This window comes from Acinonyx jubatus, chromosome X (genome assembly GCF_027475565.1).
Source record: "Acinonyx jubatus isolate Ajub_Pintada_27869175 chromosome X, VMU_Ajub_asm_v1.0, whole genome shotgun sequence".
NCBI classification, from domain to species: Eukaryota; Metazoa; Chordata; class Mammalia; order Carnivora; family Felidae; genus Acinonyx; species Acinonyx jubatus.
This window is the reverse complement of record NC_069389.1, coordinates 118,923,306-118,937,016: the sequence shown is the minus strand read 5'-3', so window position 1 is coordinate 118,937,016 and position 13,711 is coordinate 118,923,306. Positions and strand designations below refer to the sequence as shown.

The window sequence follows — 13,711 nt, the reverse complement described above, 5'->3', positions numbered from 1 at the left end:
GGCAACGTCCAGAGATATTTCTGGTCATGAGCACGAGGCAGGAGAGACTGCCATACATTCCCCAAGGCACAGGACAGGCCCCGCGACGGAAAGGGGAGTCGATGTGTGACTTTGTATCGACCATGATGCAGCTGATTTAAGGTTCTATTGTCATGACACTGGCGCTGGTTGAGAAAAGGCGGCCAAGGTGGCGCGCGTGTCATGGTGGTGTTATCATATATTTGTGGTACTGTTGTCGTCAGTATTTTTTAGTGGCCCGGCATGCAAATCACTGCCTTGGCTAGTTTCTATGCAGTGAATGGACTAGCCTGGTCATTGCAGGGTCCTATGGACAGACCTTGCAATGAACTCTGCTTTTGGTAAGGCTCCTGGACCAAGTCCACGTACAGTCTGTGCTTGGAACTCTTTGGGAGCACGTCGACTCCCACCCCAGGAGAAGGGTAACAAATTGACGCTATTGTCATGACAAATGTGAGGCTTCAGTGCGACTGTTGACAATAATCACATCACTTTCATTGTAAATGATGGTCTGAAATAGCGTGTCAAAAAGCCAAAAAATATAGCACTACTAAATATTTTAGTTTAGTAAAATTTTATTGCAAAAGGTTTTAGCCCTGATAATGGTCATGATTAAACTGACTTAGACATACTGATTTCTTTTTTATGTGTAATGAATATTATATATGACACTTTTATAGTGAGTATTTTATAACAGTGTTTAATGTTTTCAATTTTTGATAGCGGCATGTAAGAATTCCACTAATACGGAATTTTATGGAAAAGAACCAGTATAATGCAGACTTAGTTATTTTAATTTTCTTGTATACCTTTTATCAAAAATTTTCTTGCGACTATGAAGGTTTCAATTCTCAAAATGGCAGAGAGGCTGTCTCTAGCAAAGAATTAAGTACAATCGCTTGTTGTAAATGACTCTGTAACAAATGTTCTTCGGCTTTTACATACCGCAGGAATTCTGTGGTTTCCTTACTGTAAGCTGTTGTGGGAAAATACTGGTTTCAACCAAATTCAAAGTGATTTGATGAAAACCTGTGTGTGTATATGCAAACTATCTCCTTCTTCTCTTGCCTTACAACATTATTTCCTTAGGTAATCCAGCTCCAACTGACTCTCCCATGGGGAAATTAATCTTTACAACCTGAGTTTTCAAAGTGACTTTTCATTCACAAACCCATAGCTGCAAGGCTGCTTAAAGATCTCCTAGCCCAAACCTCTCTTTTTTTCCAAGACAAGAAACTGAAGTCCAGATGGAAAATTACATGGCCATAGTGCCAATCAGTGGCCAGGTCATGCCCCCTTCCTGGGCCTCAGTTTCCCCATCCATGAAACGAGGGGCTTGAACTACAGAGGGGCTTCTAGCCCTGACACAGATATAAGCCTAGCAAAGATATCTTCCTCTAGATGAGTGTTTCTCCACCTTTTTTCCATCATTACTACCTCACCTCTGGCTACTGAGGGAGCTATTTCAGATATTTTTTTCACACAGCTCCACTGAAATTCCAATGCCAAAAATATATTCATTATCTCTTTATGTACTGTGGCCTGGCGGGGGGGGGGGGGCAGGTCACACACCATTGCAACGTCTGACTTTTTTACTTTACACCCCAAAACTGGTTTTTGCCCCCATGTGGGAGATGAAAGCCCCACAAATGAAAATGCATTTTCTAAATGGCTTAGACCAAGAGTGATTTTGGGGGTACACATAAAGACGACAGTGGAAGGTACAGAGTATTAGTTCTTAATCACACATATGTATCTCTGTGGCTGTGATGCTTCTCAGTTCTTTTAAATCTCACCCACATGGTCTCCTCTGCACATCCCACTCTTCCTGAGCCCACGGACCAGTTTGTCAAGAGAACGTTTATGTGCTCCCTTGCCCTGATTTTGACAGGGTCGACCCCAGAGCACTTCTGTGCTGCTGCGGAGTTGAGGACACACCTTCCATATCACCGGCCCCCCATACAATGGTCACAGGCACCGTCTCCCCAGCATCTCTGGTGGAGCTGGACCTGAGCCTGCTTTGTCTTTTTCATTTGCAGGAGCAGAGGACAATAGTTTTCAAAGGACGGTTCACCCCACAGAAAGGTTAGCTGTAGGCAATACCTGAGCAATTTGGACCATGGTGGGGAACTGACAGAAAATAGGGAAGCGTCAGATGCAGCTGGTGTTGACACAAGTCACAGCCCTGCCAGGGCCTAACACCGCGGGTCCTCTAAGTCCTGGGTGGACCCAATGCCATGGTGGAGGATACCACTGAGAGCCTTCTCTAGGACAGTGGAGAGTGTTAATGCCCATACCAGGGTCCCAGTCTCAGAACTTCTGATTCCATTTGTCTGGGGTATGGCTTGGGCATCATGTTTGTTTTAAAGGCCCCCAAAGAACTGTAACACGTGGTTGACACCCCCTGTGGGGAGGCGCAGTCAGAACAACTCAACATGCTGAGCTCATGGTTGATCTAGGAGGCCAAGACCCTTGGAGGCAGTGGGGCCATGCGTCCTCAGAAATCCAGATGACAGAAGTTCCCTTCTCTGTGTAGGGTCCTCGCCTGGCTGTATGCCTCACTCTGGAAACATGTGATTGATGCAGCACAGGGCGGAGGTTTTTCTACACACCCGGGTTTCCCAAAGCCCATTTTTGAGGCCACTTAACCAGCTTTCTATAACCTCTCTGCCACACTGGTCCTGATTTATTGGGACCAGTGGGGGTTCCAACTTTCTCCAGGGCAGTTTCAAAAGTCACTTGAAAATTCACTTGAAAGATAGCAATAGCGTATGCCATTTAGCTCCTGAAGTTAGGGCAAGGGGAGGAAGAGCAAGAACATGGATGATGGCAGGGCAACACTCTCTCAAGGACTTGGGAACTATGCTGTGAGGAATCAACCAGCCCCAGTCTCCCTGTGTCAGAGCAGCGAGGAACTCTGACTCGTATGTAAAGTGCCTTCTTGGTTCCCCTTCAAAGCATAACACCTGAGTGGGAGGAAAGCAACGAGAGGAACAAAACCTACCAGTGCGTCAGCTTTGTGCTTTAGCTTCTTAGCCTCTTGCATGTAATAATCAGCATTGTGAACCCTAAACAAACGAAACGAGCTCTTTCAGCAACGAATGTTTCATCTTTCTGCCGACAGCCAGAAGAATCACAGATTATTTCGCTATAAATCCATTCCAATACAACACCCTCAAAAGGGCAGGTGAATGCCCTCCCTCGTATGACAACCAGCCTGGAAATATCCCCAGAAGTGGAACGTGAAGTGTGTAATGGAGCATTAGGATAAATAACTGCCCCTCTAACCTAGCCATTCCATGGTCTGAACATTCCACAGACCCAAACGAACCTGGCTGCCGTTGACACACTGTTCCATCTGAGGATGCGGATAAGAAAGGGGGACAAAGCAACCTAGAATTAAGCACCTGTCTTTGGAAACGGTAACAGAGCTCCATGATTAAAATGGGCCAAAGACATTTCTTGGTGGGGACAGAGCTGTGCGTGGGGAGGAGGAGCTACTGTCAAGGTCTTACTTTGGGTGACACGTGGAAGGTGCTAGAAAAGCCATAAAGCCTCCACCCCCCGCCCCGCCATGCCCATGATAACTGGGGGACTACATACGAGTCGTCAAAAGTGAGCTTGGGTCTCCGGACGTTGGTGGTGCTGCTGGACAGAAGGGGCAGGGCCGCCCAGGACGCCATTTCCAGGTGACTGCTGTCCATGAGGCCAGTAGTGATGGTAGACGTGATGGTGGAAATGGTTGTGGTAGTGGTTGTGGTAGTGGCTGTGGCAGTGGCGGTCGCAGTGGCTGTGACAGTGGCGGTGACAATGGCAGTAGCAGTGACAGTGGCAGTGGCAATAGCAGTGTTGGTGACCGTGACGGTGGCAGACGCAGTCTTTTTTGGAGTGTCTCCATCCTGGGAAAAAAGACAAAGATACACTTTGAATGTCAAGCACATTAGGAAACAAGGCAAGAGAAAAGAAAACAATGCGTACAGCTGCAGGATAAATACGTGACCCTGGTATATCACCAGCTTCTTCTCTGTGACGACACCAACCCCAAGCTAGTCAAGCGCTGTCATTACGTAAGCCCCATTACCCCATGAAGACAGCCATTGGCAAATCTGGTAGAAGAGGTGGGTGGGGACAGAAGGAAGGGGGAAGGGAGGGAAAGAAAGATAGATGAGCAAGGAGAGAGAGAACTGAGCAAGAAAGAGAGAGAGACAAACAGAGAGACAGTGAGACAGAGAGAGAGAGAGGTGAACCTGATATGTATACTTTTGATAAGAGAACAGCCCAGAACTTTCACTAGGGTAAATAAGGTACCTTAGTCACTCTGCAAAATACCAAATACAGTGCAGCAAATACCAGCATACCAGGCCTTGTAGCCTGGGACCAGGGCTGAAGCTGCCCTTTTGTTCACTGAGATCTTGACTGATGTCTGTGTCTATGTCACCTGAGGGCCTCCGGGATGGTAACAGCTCGACCAGATCAAAAACCAAATGGGTAAGAGACTTCTGGGTTTCACTCTGAACTGTCATGGCCCATAAAAAGAGTGGGATCCAGATGAAGAAAGTAGGTGAAAAGATTTATAATCCTGTGACAGTATGTGTCATGAGACCACGTGCCTTGTTCACACGGTAGACTCCGCCCTCCTCACCTGGCAATGGTGGGATGATCCTGACTGTTCTATTTCTGGCCATGCTTTGCCATGGGACCTCTTCCTCCTTCTGCTGTTCTGAGTTGGTATCTCCCTAAGGTTGGTATCTACCAAGGTTCATTCTTCAGATCTCTGCTTCCTTGATCTTGGCAGGATTTGCCAATCGTGTATGCATTGGCACAGATTTGACAACATGCAGATTACTGCCAAATGGAAACCTCGATCTTACCTTCTCTCTGGAGCTCTAGACCTGCAGTGATCACCTCTGGATCATTACCACCAAGATGGCACATTAGTACCTGAAAGTGCTCTGAAACCAATTTGATAACCAAAGCAGCCCCCTCTTTCCATTAATGGCAGATGGTCTTCCGTGTCACCAAGGTTGGATTTCTCCATGTCAGTAAGGGCACTGTGGTCATCCCTGGGGTAGGAACACTGGAACCAGTGTCTCCCGACCTTGCCTTCCATCTGAGCTGCTCTGCTCAATCAGCTTTATATACTGGAGTTCTGTAAATTCTTTCCTTTCAAAAAATGACAATGTTCCTAAAACTCTTTTGCAAAGAGCTTCAGAATAAAATGAATTTCACAGCTGTATCTCATCTTTAATTTCTTCCTCTTCATTGCCCTTATCCAATCAATTCCAAAGTCCTATTCATTCCATCTCCCCAGTGTTTCCCAAGTCTGTCCCTCCCTCCTCTGAAGCCTCAAAGTGCAGGTCCTCGTGGCTTCTGACCGAGACCATCAGCCTCCTGGTTGGACCCCCGCTAGCCTCCCCAATCCACTCTCAATCTGCTGCCGGCCAGCCTGCACTCCTTACGCAAAGCTCCAATGCATTTCACTGCCTCACATCCAAATGCAAACCCAAGGCTGAGCTCCTTTGCTGGCATGTAAGGTCCTCCCAGATCTGGCTTCAGCTTTTCACTCTATCTCCCACTACTCATTCCCACGGAACTTCCGCCAGACTGAACACATCTCACTTTCTTCACTGTCCTGCTTTGGTTCATGTGTAGTCTTATAGTTGAAAGAACCTCCCCTTTGTTGCTTTTTTTTTTTTTTTGCCTTATGATAATTTACTTTTTAATTTTAAAAAATTGTGGTAAAACACATGACTGGCTTATTTCACCTAGCATAACATCCTCAAGGCTCATCCCTGTTGTAGCATGCGTCAGAATTTCCTTCCCTTTTAAGGCCGAATAATATTCCATTGTATGGACAGATCCCATTTTCTTTATCCGCTTCCCTTTATTTCTAAACCGTACTCATCTATAAAGGTGCAGCTCAACAAATGCCTTCTCCTCCAAGAAAACCACCTTCTGTCTACAGCCAGAAGTGCTTTAATCCTCCTTGGTCCCTTTAGAGATCTGAAGTCTGTCTCAATCCCTTCTCTATGACACCAATCACCACAGCCATTTTATATTCTAGCTCTTTGAGCACATGTTTCATTGCTTCCCTTACACTGAGAGCTCTCTAAACACTGGAGCCATCTCTGACTTATGACATGGCTACCGTACCCCATACCCCCTGCCCCACAGCCTTGTGCTCCCAGTAATTTGCTGAGTGCATGAATGCATACCTGCCTTAGTCAAAAGGCAAAAGGTCACCTTAAAAATATAAGCCAGTACGCCTGGGTGGCTCTGTCTGTTAAGCGTCCAACTTCGGCTCAGGTTACGATCTCATGGTTCATGAGTTCGAGCCACGCGTCAGGCTCGCTGCTGTCAGCTCAGAGCCTGCTTTGGATCCTCTGCCTCCCTCTCTCTCTACCTCTCTCTCTCTCTCTCTTTCCCTCTCTCCGTCTCTCTCAAAAATAATAAAAAAAATTAAAAAATTAAAAATAGAAGCCAAATGTGAACATTTCTTATGTCCATGAAAGTGTATCTTTTCTACTTGATCCAGGATCTTCTAATTATCAAAAATTCTTACTGCCAAGAGCTTGCTGAGATGAATTTAATGAGAGCTACACATCTAAAAATTGTTATGATGGATAGGGAGAAAATAGTTGACAAATCATCATGGATTTTATTCAACCCAAACACATAAAAAAATCGGAGCCTTCTAAAACTCCTAAGCCAACTCCATGTTTCTACTGCCAAAGCCAGATGGCCCAGACCAAACAGTGGAGTCAGCCCAAGACGGTCCCACTCATCTCTATGGCCAAGATATGTGACAAGAACTCTGAAGCACCACATCCATGATGTCAGTCCTGGCACATTGGACTGGAAATGGCTTCATTCAGCCATGATCATGTACGTTACATAAGCATGTCCTCTGTCCATGCTCAGCCATCCACTGACTCAATAAATAAGTCTTCACACAAATGTGGAATACAGGGGACGCAGAGAGCACAAAACTGAAAACACATTGGGAGCTGGAAGAAGCCTTATAGATCATCTAGTCAAATGCACTCACTTTATGGACTCTAGAGGTTTCATAATTTGCCCAAGGCCACAGAAAACCCACTGCAGTTTTAGCACTACAAACCAAGTATCTTAACTCTTAGGCTAGGGCAAAAATATACTAGTATTCTGGCTTTGAAGCCATTCACAAAGAGAACGAATGGCCAAAGAAGAGGCAATGGGTGGTCAGTCATGGGAGACTATCATGGGACACTCCAGTGCTTTTCTTAAGAAGGACAATCCATTTCTAGGTGAAGAAGTAACCATACTTATCAGGTTTCCCTAGCTGCTTTTAGTTCTTGTAGAAATGACTTTGCAGATTCTTGTGAGCGGTACCATTGTCATAACCACAACTGTATTAAGCACCTGATTCTTTGTGCCGATATACCAGGCCCTGTACAAAGACAGCTGCCTACATAAGGTGTGAAAAATAGGATAGTATAATTATTGTTGAGACTAGATGGCTTATTTCTAACAAAGTCAGCAGTTTTAAATGTGAATACAAATATTACGTTGGTGTGTGTGCACACATGCAAATTTCATATGGAAAAGGACTATTTTATAACAACAATTTCTCTATACCGGCGAAGATATTTGCCCAGATACATATGCCATGCCAGCCATCTCAGATGACGGAGGACTCTATGTCGGGGTCCTTCAAGCTCAGAGGCCTCATGGCTTTTTGTGGGAGTGGTAAATGGGCACTTCTGGTTCAGCGTCCACCAGGTTGGCATCAAGACATTCGAAAGCTCATTGATTTTCACGTAACTACGTTTTTATATTACACTGAAAGGAGACTAGATGCATATGGACGCTACATCTGCACATACATGGAAAAGCAGATGCATTGGTCGTTAATATTCACTGATGACACTACTGTTTGTGGCTTCTGTGCTTCAGGTACCTATACCTGAGACAGATGGAAAGACTGGGCGGATGTGAAAAGTGATACAGAGTCTCAATTTTCTATGCTAATGGAGCAGCCATGCAGAAAATCCAAAGGGCTGGATAATCCTTTGGCTGGGCTTAGAACCACAATTGTGTGATTTTTAGCAACAGATTCATCTTTTAAATTCCATCCTTTACAGCCACTATTTTAAGCATAATTCACCCATGCTAAGCTGGGTGGTGGGAAGATGTAACTGAGGGTTCCAGCCCCGGTTCAGTGACCTTGGGCAATCCCACCCCATCCACGTGTTCACTAAATGATCAGTGCCTACCCCGTGCCAGATGCCGTGATCAGTATTTTGGAAGCTTCCCACTGCCAAGACATGAAAGCATTGGACCAAAGGATATCCAAGGCCCCGAGTCTCTGCATAATAATCTGTTTGGTTAAGTAAGACTGGAATGAAAAATTCATCCTACATTAGAATAACCAAGATCTGAAATAACGGAGAGTTTGCGTGTTTCTGCACACACACACTTGTATCTTCTGCCTCTTCTGCCCATCCCCCCATGGTCGTGTCCAGTTAGATAAGCTGGGTCAACTTGTTTCTACCTGATGATTCTAATATTTCTTCCAAGATGCTTACATTTACGGATATCCCTTTGAAAGTAGCACAGAATTTGCCTTCACTCCTCTTAGGTTTGGTAGAGGTGATCTGTCCAATCACAGGGATGTTTTTGTCTTGACCAAAGGGACCATTGGTGCCACTGATGTTTCTACGGTGTGGAGGATCCTCTGGCAGTGGGGAAAGTGGCGGAGGAAACAGCTTTTCTTCTTTCCTTCTATTTGCTCTCCTGGATGAATTGTTCCTGTGTAAACAAAAAGTATAGGGTGTCATAAAGTTTTGTCTCTCTATTGTGGCTTTTCCCATGCTGCTGGTACTTTCGACTTAAGTGATATTTTAGTTGATGGTCTTTTGCCTATGGTGAAGAGTATATATATAAAAATGCACATAGACATAGATATCTATAGAGAGATATAACTATAAATAAATGCAAATGTATGTATCCAAGAATAAACACATGTCTTTGAAGCAGAACTCCATGAAAAATGTAAATGTCTAATGGAGGGTGCTACAGTGTGATATTTGCAACCTTTCAAGATTCCTCTTAATTAGATTTTTATGGAAAATCCAATGCAGACTTTAATCCCGTCATTTTTTAGGATGGATCCTACTTATTTTGCCCCAGGACTTAACTGCATAATCACACAATGAATGGTACAATAAACAATTAGTGGGGGGATATCTTCTTAAGAAACAGCATGCTTTTACATTACTTAGCTATCAATAACACGCTAAATACTTTTGTGACACGTTGCACACTGTACGTTCACGATGTTCTGTGCCCATTCTGAGGCCTAAGAAGCCCCTGACCTTAAGCTGTTACACTGGAGAGTTCTGATGTGCTCCACTTTCCAGAACCCATTTGAAAACTATTTTGTCATATCGCCACAAGACATCTGTAGTTCTAGAAGTACTCCTGTGCTTTCAGACTGATTTATCTGCCCATTAAATGGGCACCATCAAATAGACAGAGACTTCAAATAAAACAGAACAACTAAAACCTTATGCTAGCTGCTTAACATGGTAATTGGGTCATGGATTTTCATTTTAGTTACTGTCTTAGCCTAATCAATGAAGATTACTTGAATTTTAATCTTTTCTTAGACAACTAATATTGCACTGTGCAGCCATTTACTTTCCATGATTATTGACTACAATTTTCAATAGCAAATTAAGTCAACGAGAATTTATGTTTTCCTCTTGGTCAATTTCAGTCAGTGTCTAGAAATATAGATTTACAATATCTCAAGGCAACAAATCAAAGATGAACAAGCATTCAAGTGGTTTGATTTCCTGCAATGGTAGCAGTCAACGCCGTCTGCTCATTCCACTTCCACTGTGTCGCCCACATTTGCCAACTGTAATAATATTTGCCATCTCTTCCATCTTTTGTTTCATAAATGTGGCCCTATGTCAATTTTTGTCAAGCAGCAACAGTTCTAAAAACATAACTGCTTCTGCCATTACATCAATTAGTTAAAATGAACTAAAAAAGTATTTGCCAGTGGATTTTGCAAACTGTTTTGATGCGGAAAACCATTTTCGGATAGCTGTGATGTCTGATTAAAACAATGGTGAACATATGGATTCAGACTCCTGTCCACGAGGAAGCTCCACAAACATCAGGCCACCCTAAGTGTAATCAATACGGAGGCATCGGACTTCCGGGTATTTGTATGGAGGGATGTTAAGCATCGCCATGGCATCTATGGGGGGCGGGGGGGAGGGTGAATGGTTTGTTAGCCACAGCCACTCCTCCACTACTTGAGCTGCCTGAGAAGGTAGTGAGGACTTCAGGGGACAAAGCTGTTCCCTAGAAGCATTGGATTTGCCAGTGGCTACTACGGTCGGGCTAGGCCTTCCCATCTGCCACTGTATACAGGATGCCGCACACAGGCCAGCACATTCTGTGCAGTGGACATTGGTCACCTGGGCCCCTTTCCATGCGTTTGCTAGTGAGCTACAACCATGGGGCCTTTAATAACTTCCTTGGTGAAGGCTACCCAGAGAGCATGTTCTACAGATTGCTCTGTCACCATTATGGCACCTTACTACGAGAACAGTTTTTGCCACTTTGGGCACCTCTTCGTGTATGGCAGAGGAAGCCAGCAGACAAGAGATGTGTGTCCCCACCACCACTCAGTGCTTCAGAGGCCCTGCTGATGGTTCAAGCTCCTGAGGAGGTGCGGGATGCGGGGTGCGGGTGGGGCTCCGCAGGGTCCTCCTGCTGGACAACAGGAACCACAGCTGTCATGGTCTGGTGTGGCATTCTTGGCTAGGTTTAGAACATTCATTTAGAAAAGTGAACACTGTCTCATAGAAATTTCCAAGGATTGGGTTTGCAGGGTCGACAAGGCACAAGGAGTGGACAGAGCAGACATGGATTTGTTTGATGAGCCTAAGAACCTGCTGCGGGCCCCTCCTGAATGATAAATGCTACTAGGTAAACACTGCTTTCCTAACGACTACAAAAGCAGAAAGACCGTAAAGACCATGAGTTAGAAACACCATTTTATGAAGAGCCAATTCAGATTATGGCACATTTACTGAATAGTTGGTCATCAATCTTCCACGACATGGGAGAAATAACAGGTCACTGGGCTGCTTAGGGAGACTGGCATCAGAGACTGATGGTTGTGGCAATGCCTCCTGCCTTTTCCTGGTGCCTTCAAGTGGCCTGAACTGGCCAAAGCCTGGGAACTGGGAAGGTAGTACCACCCAGCGACGCCATTTTAGTCCGTCCTCCAGGAAAGGAGGAGGGCCATGGAAGGACCATGTTTGACCACTGGGGAAGAAGCATGCTTCCCCACAGGCCTGGCTCAGTCTGTGGTGAAGGGCTCAGCTTGCCCCATTGCAGGGGCTGCTAGTTCTGAGAAAGCCAAATATGCAACGGGATGTTTCAGAGCGAAGTTATACCCGGGATACACAGGCACCACACAAAGCGCTATGGAGCCTCTGGCAGAGAGGCAGCTCGGGGCCCAAATCTTATTATACCAGGTGGGTAGCGTGGTAATTGGCCTTTTCCTACCTCTCATCTCAAAACAACAAGGATCTAAGCAAATGTAAGCTGAAAACTTATTTCCGACATCTTACGTGTGGCTGATTGATGCCATATCACTGATGTTAAACAGTAATCTGTGAAATCAATTGTTAGCAGCAGTAAGCCAGATTGCCTCTCTGCTCTGGGCTGCTAATAGGCTCCAAAACTGGTCTTTGATGGAAGTAATCTCTAATGTTGAATGAATGTATGGCAATAATTATCCAGACGGAATGGTTCCAGTAGCTGACGTGACTGTTAGTTAAGTGATATTTACAAGATGGAAGAACTCGGTCCCAACACTTGGTAGCAACAGAGGGGGGATCTTGTCTGAGGAAGGCTGGGGCCATTTGAGTGAGGGGACAAGGGGCCTTGCGCCTGACTCTGGCCCTTTGGTGCAAAGAGGGAGAGGTGGAAGGGGCGCCAGCTGGTTGTAACGAACATACGTATCTTCAGCTGGCTTTCCCTGACACACAACTGCCCCTCATCTCCCTGGCCTCCACAAACGTGTCATGTCCCCGGCCTCCGAGGAGTTCAGGAGGTACCTACTAGTCCTCAAGCTCTGTATTAAGGTTAAGTAATGGCACCAGAGACGAAGCAGCATCGGGGGCATCCTGTTAAGGCCAAGGGGTTGTTTTCATCACTATCAAAACTAGAAGTGGCCCAGAAGCAGGTGATCTGCTTCAAGTGATGGGTGCTTCTTGATTCTGTCCCTTTTTAATTCATTTACTCCTTTTACTCTTCCCTTAGTGCTGAAAGTTCACTTTGGTCCTCCACATGAGTTGGAGTAAAGAAACATGGCTAGAAAGCTCATGGAGTCCCCCCAAATGTGGCAGCCTGTGTTCCCCCCCTTTACACCACCCTCGTTAGACTGGTGGCCAGGGACAGCTGTCAGGACTGGACTGAGCAACTTCTGTTTTCTTACTTACCATCCCTCTGAAACAGGACCGTCCCTGCCCCCCCCCCCCCCAACAAAAGGCTTCAGTCGATGTTTCTAAAGAATCTGAACAATCGAGGTGTCATACAAAGACAGGGTAACCACTCACTCTTTAGTGTTGGGAGGCTTGTGGGGTGGGGCTGGTGAGATGCATGGGGGCAGCAGGCAGATAGCGGCGGCCTCCTCCAGACGTGGCTTCTTCTCAGGGATTTTCTCTGCAATTTCCGTTGGCTTTAATGGGAAGAAAAATACAGTGTTTGAAATACATGGCACATGCAGACATTTAAAACGCACGAGCGAGGGAGACAGTTTGCTTCTATTTTAACTTCTAGATTAGCCAGGGGAGTTAAACGCACATCTCTGATCAGAAAGAAAAGCAATCGGCCTTGCCTAGCTTACTTCCTACCAAGAAGTTGGCATTTGAGTGAGCTGAGCTGCGATGTGACCCTCTGATTAAAGATTGGGTGGCACAGGAATCTCCTACCAAAAGCAAAGAGAATCTATAATTTTCAGACCCTGGCTGCACTGCCGTCATCCCTAAGAATGGGGAAACGGTGACAGGGCAAGAGCCCCAGACTTTCTGTGGCAGCCATTAAAAGTAATACTACCCAAATATCACGATGAGATGGTGTTACTCTAAAAAACTACCCTGAGATCTGGAGGTACAACAGAATGAGCCTATGAGATACAAACTCACTTGCCTAGAGGTATTTGAAATGGAAGAGGCCATTTTGGGTTTTCCCTTCTGATGATAGTTTTTTTTTTGCTTTTTTGTTTTTTTTTAAAATAATTTCTACACCCAACGTGGGGCTTGAACTCATGAGCCCGAGATTAAGAGTTGCATGCTCTACTGGCTGAGAAAGCCGGGCATCCCTCTCCTTCTGATGATAATTTGTAGCACTGGAATTCAGCCCTAACCTCTCGCAGGTGAGGTTTCCACAAGTCGGCCCAACCACACAGGTCAGGGGACCCAGCGGGCTGGGTAGACTGCGTGTCGGCCAGGAACCCGGGTCATCAAAGTATCACCCAGGTGCGGGGATGCTGATGTGTGTCTGGGGAAAGTCACAAGGCCCAGAGAATGCATTTTTGACCTTAGGAGCACTTGAGTGCCCGGCTGCTGCCAGGGTGGGGACTGTGGCATGTGGACATGAAAGCAGGAGTCGCTTAAGGAGC

At 45.6% G+C, this 13,711-nt stretch overlaps 1 protein-coding gene across 11 annotated transcripts in view; it reads right to left on the bottom strand.

Annotated features, from left to right (window-relative positions):
• Positions 1–13,711, bottom strand: part of AFF2 (ALF transcription elongation factor 2) — a 455,357-nt gene that overhangs the window by 20,866 nt on the left and 420,780 nt on the right. For all 11 annotated transcript variants that reach the window (XM_027054786.2, XM_027054788.2, XM_027054790.2 and 8 more), the window contains 4 exons: positions 12,648–12,769; positions 8,586–8,808; positions 3,622–3,917; positions 3,023–3,086 (listed from right to left, as the gene is read on the bottom strand). In XM_027054786.2, the coding sequence (XP_026910587.1) occupies positions 3,023–3,086; positions 3,622–3,917; positions 8,586–8,808; positions 12,648–12,769 (705 nt within the window). The remainder of the gene's footprint in view (positions 1–3,022; positions 3,087–3,621; positions 3,918–8,585; positions 8,809–12,647; positions 12,770–13,711) is intronic.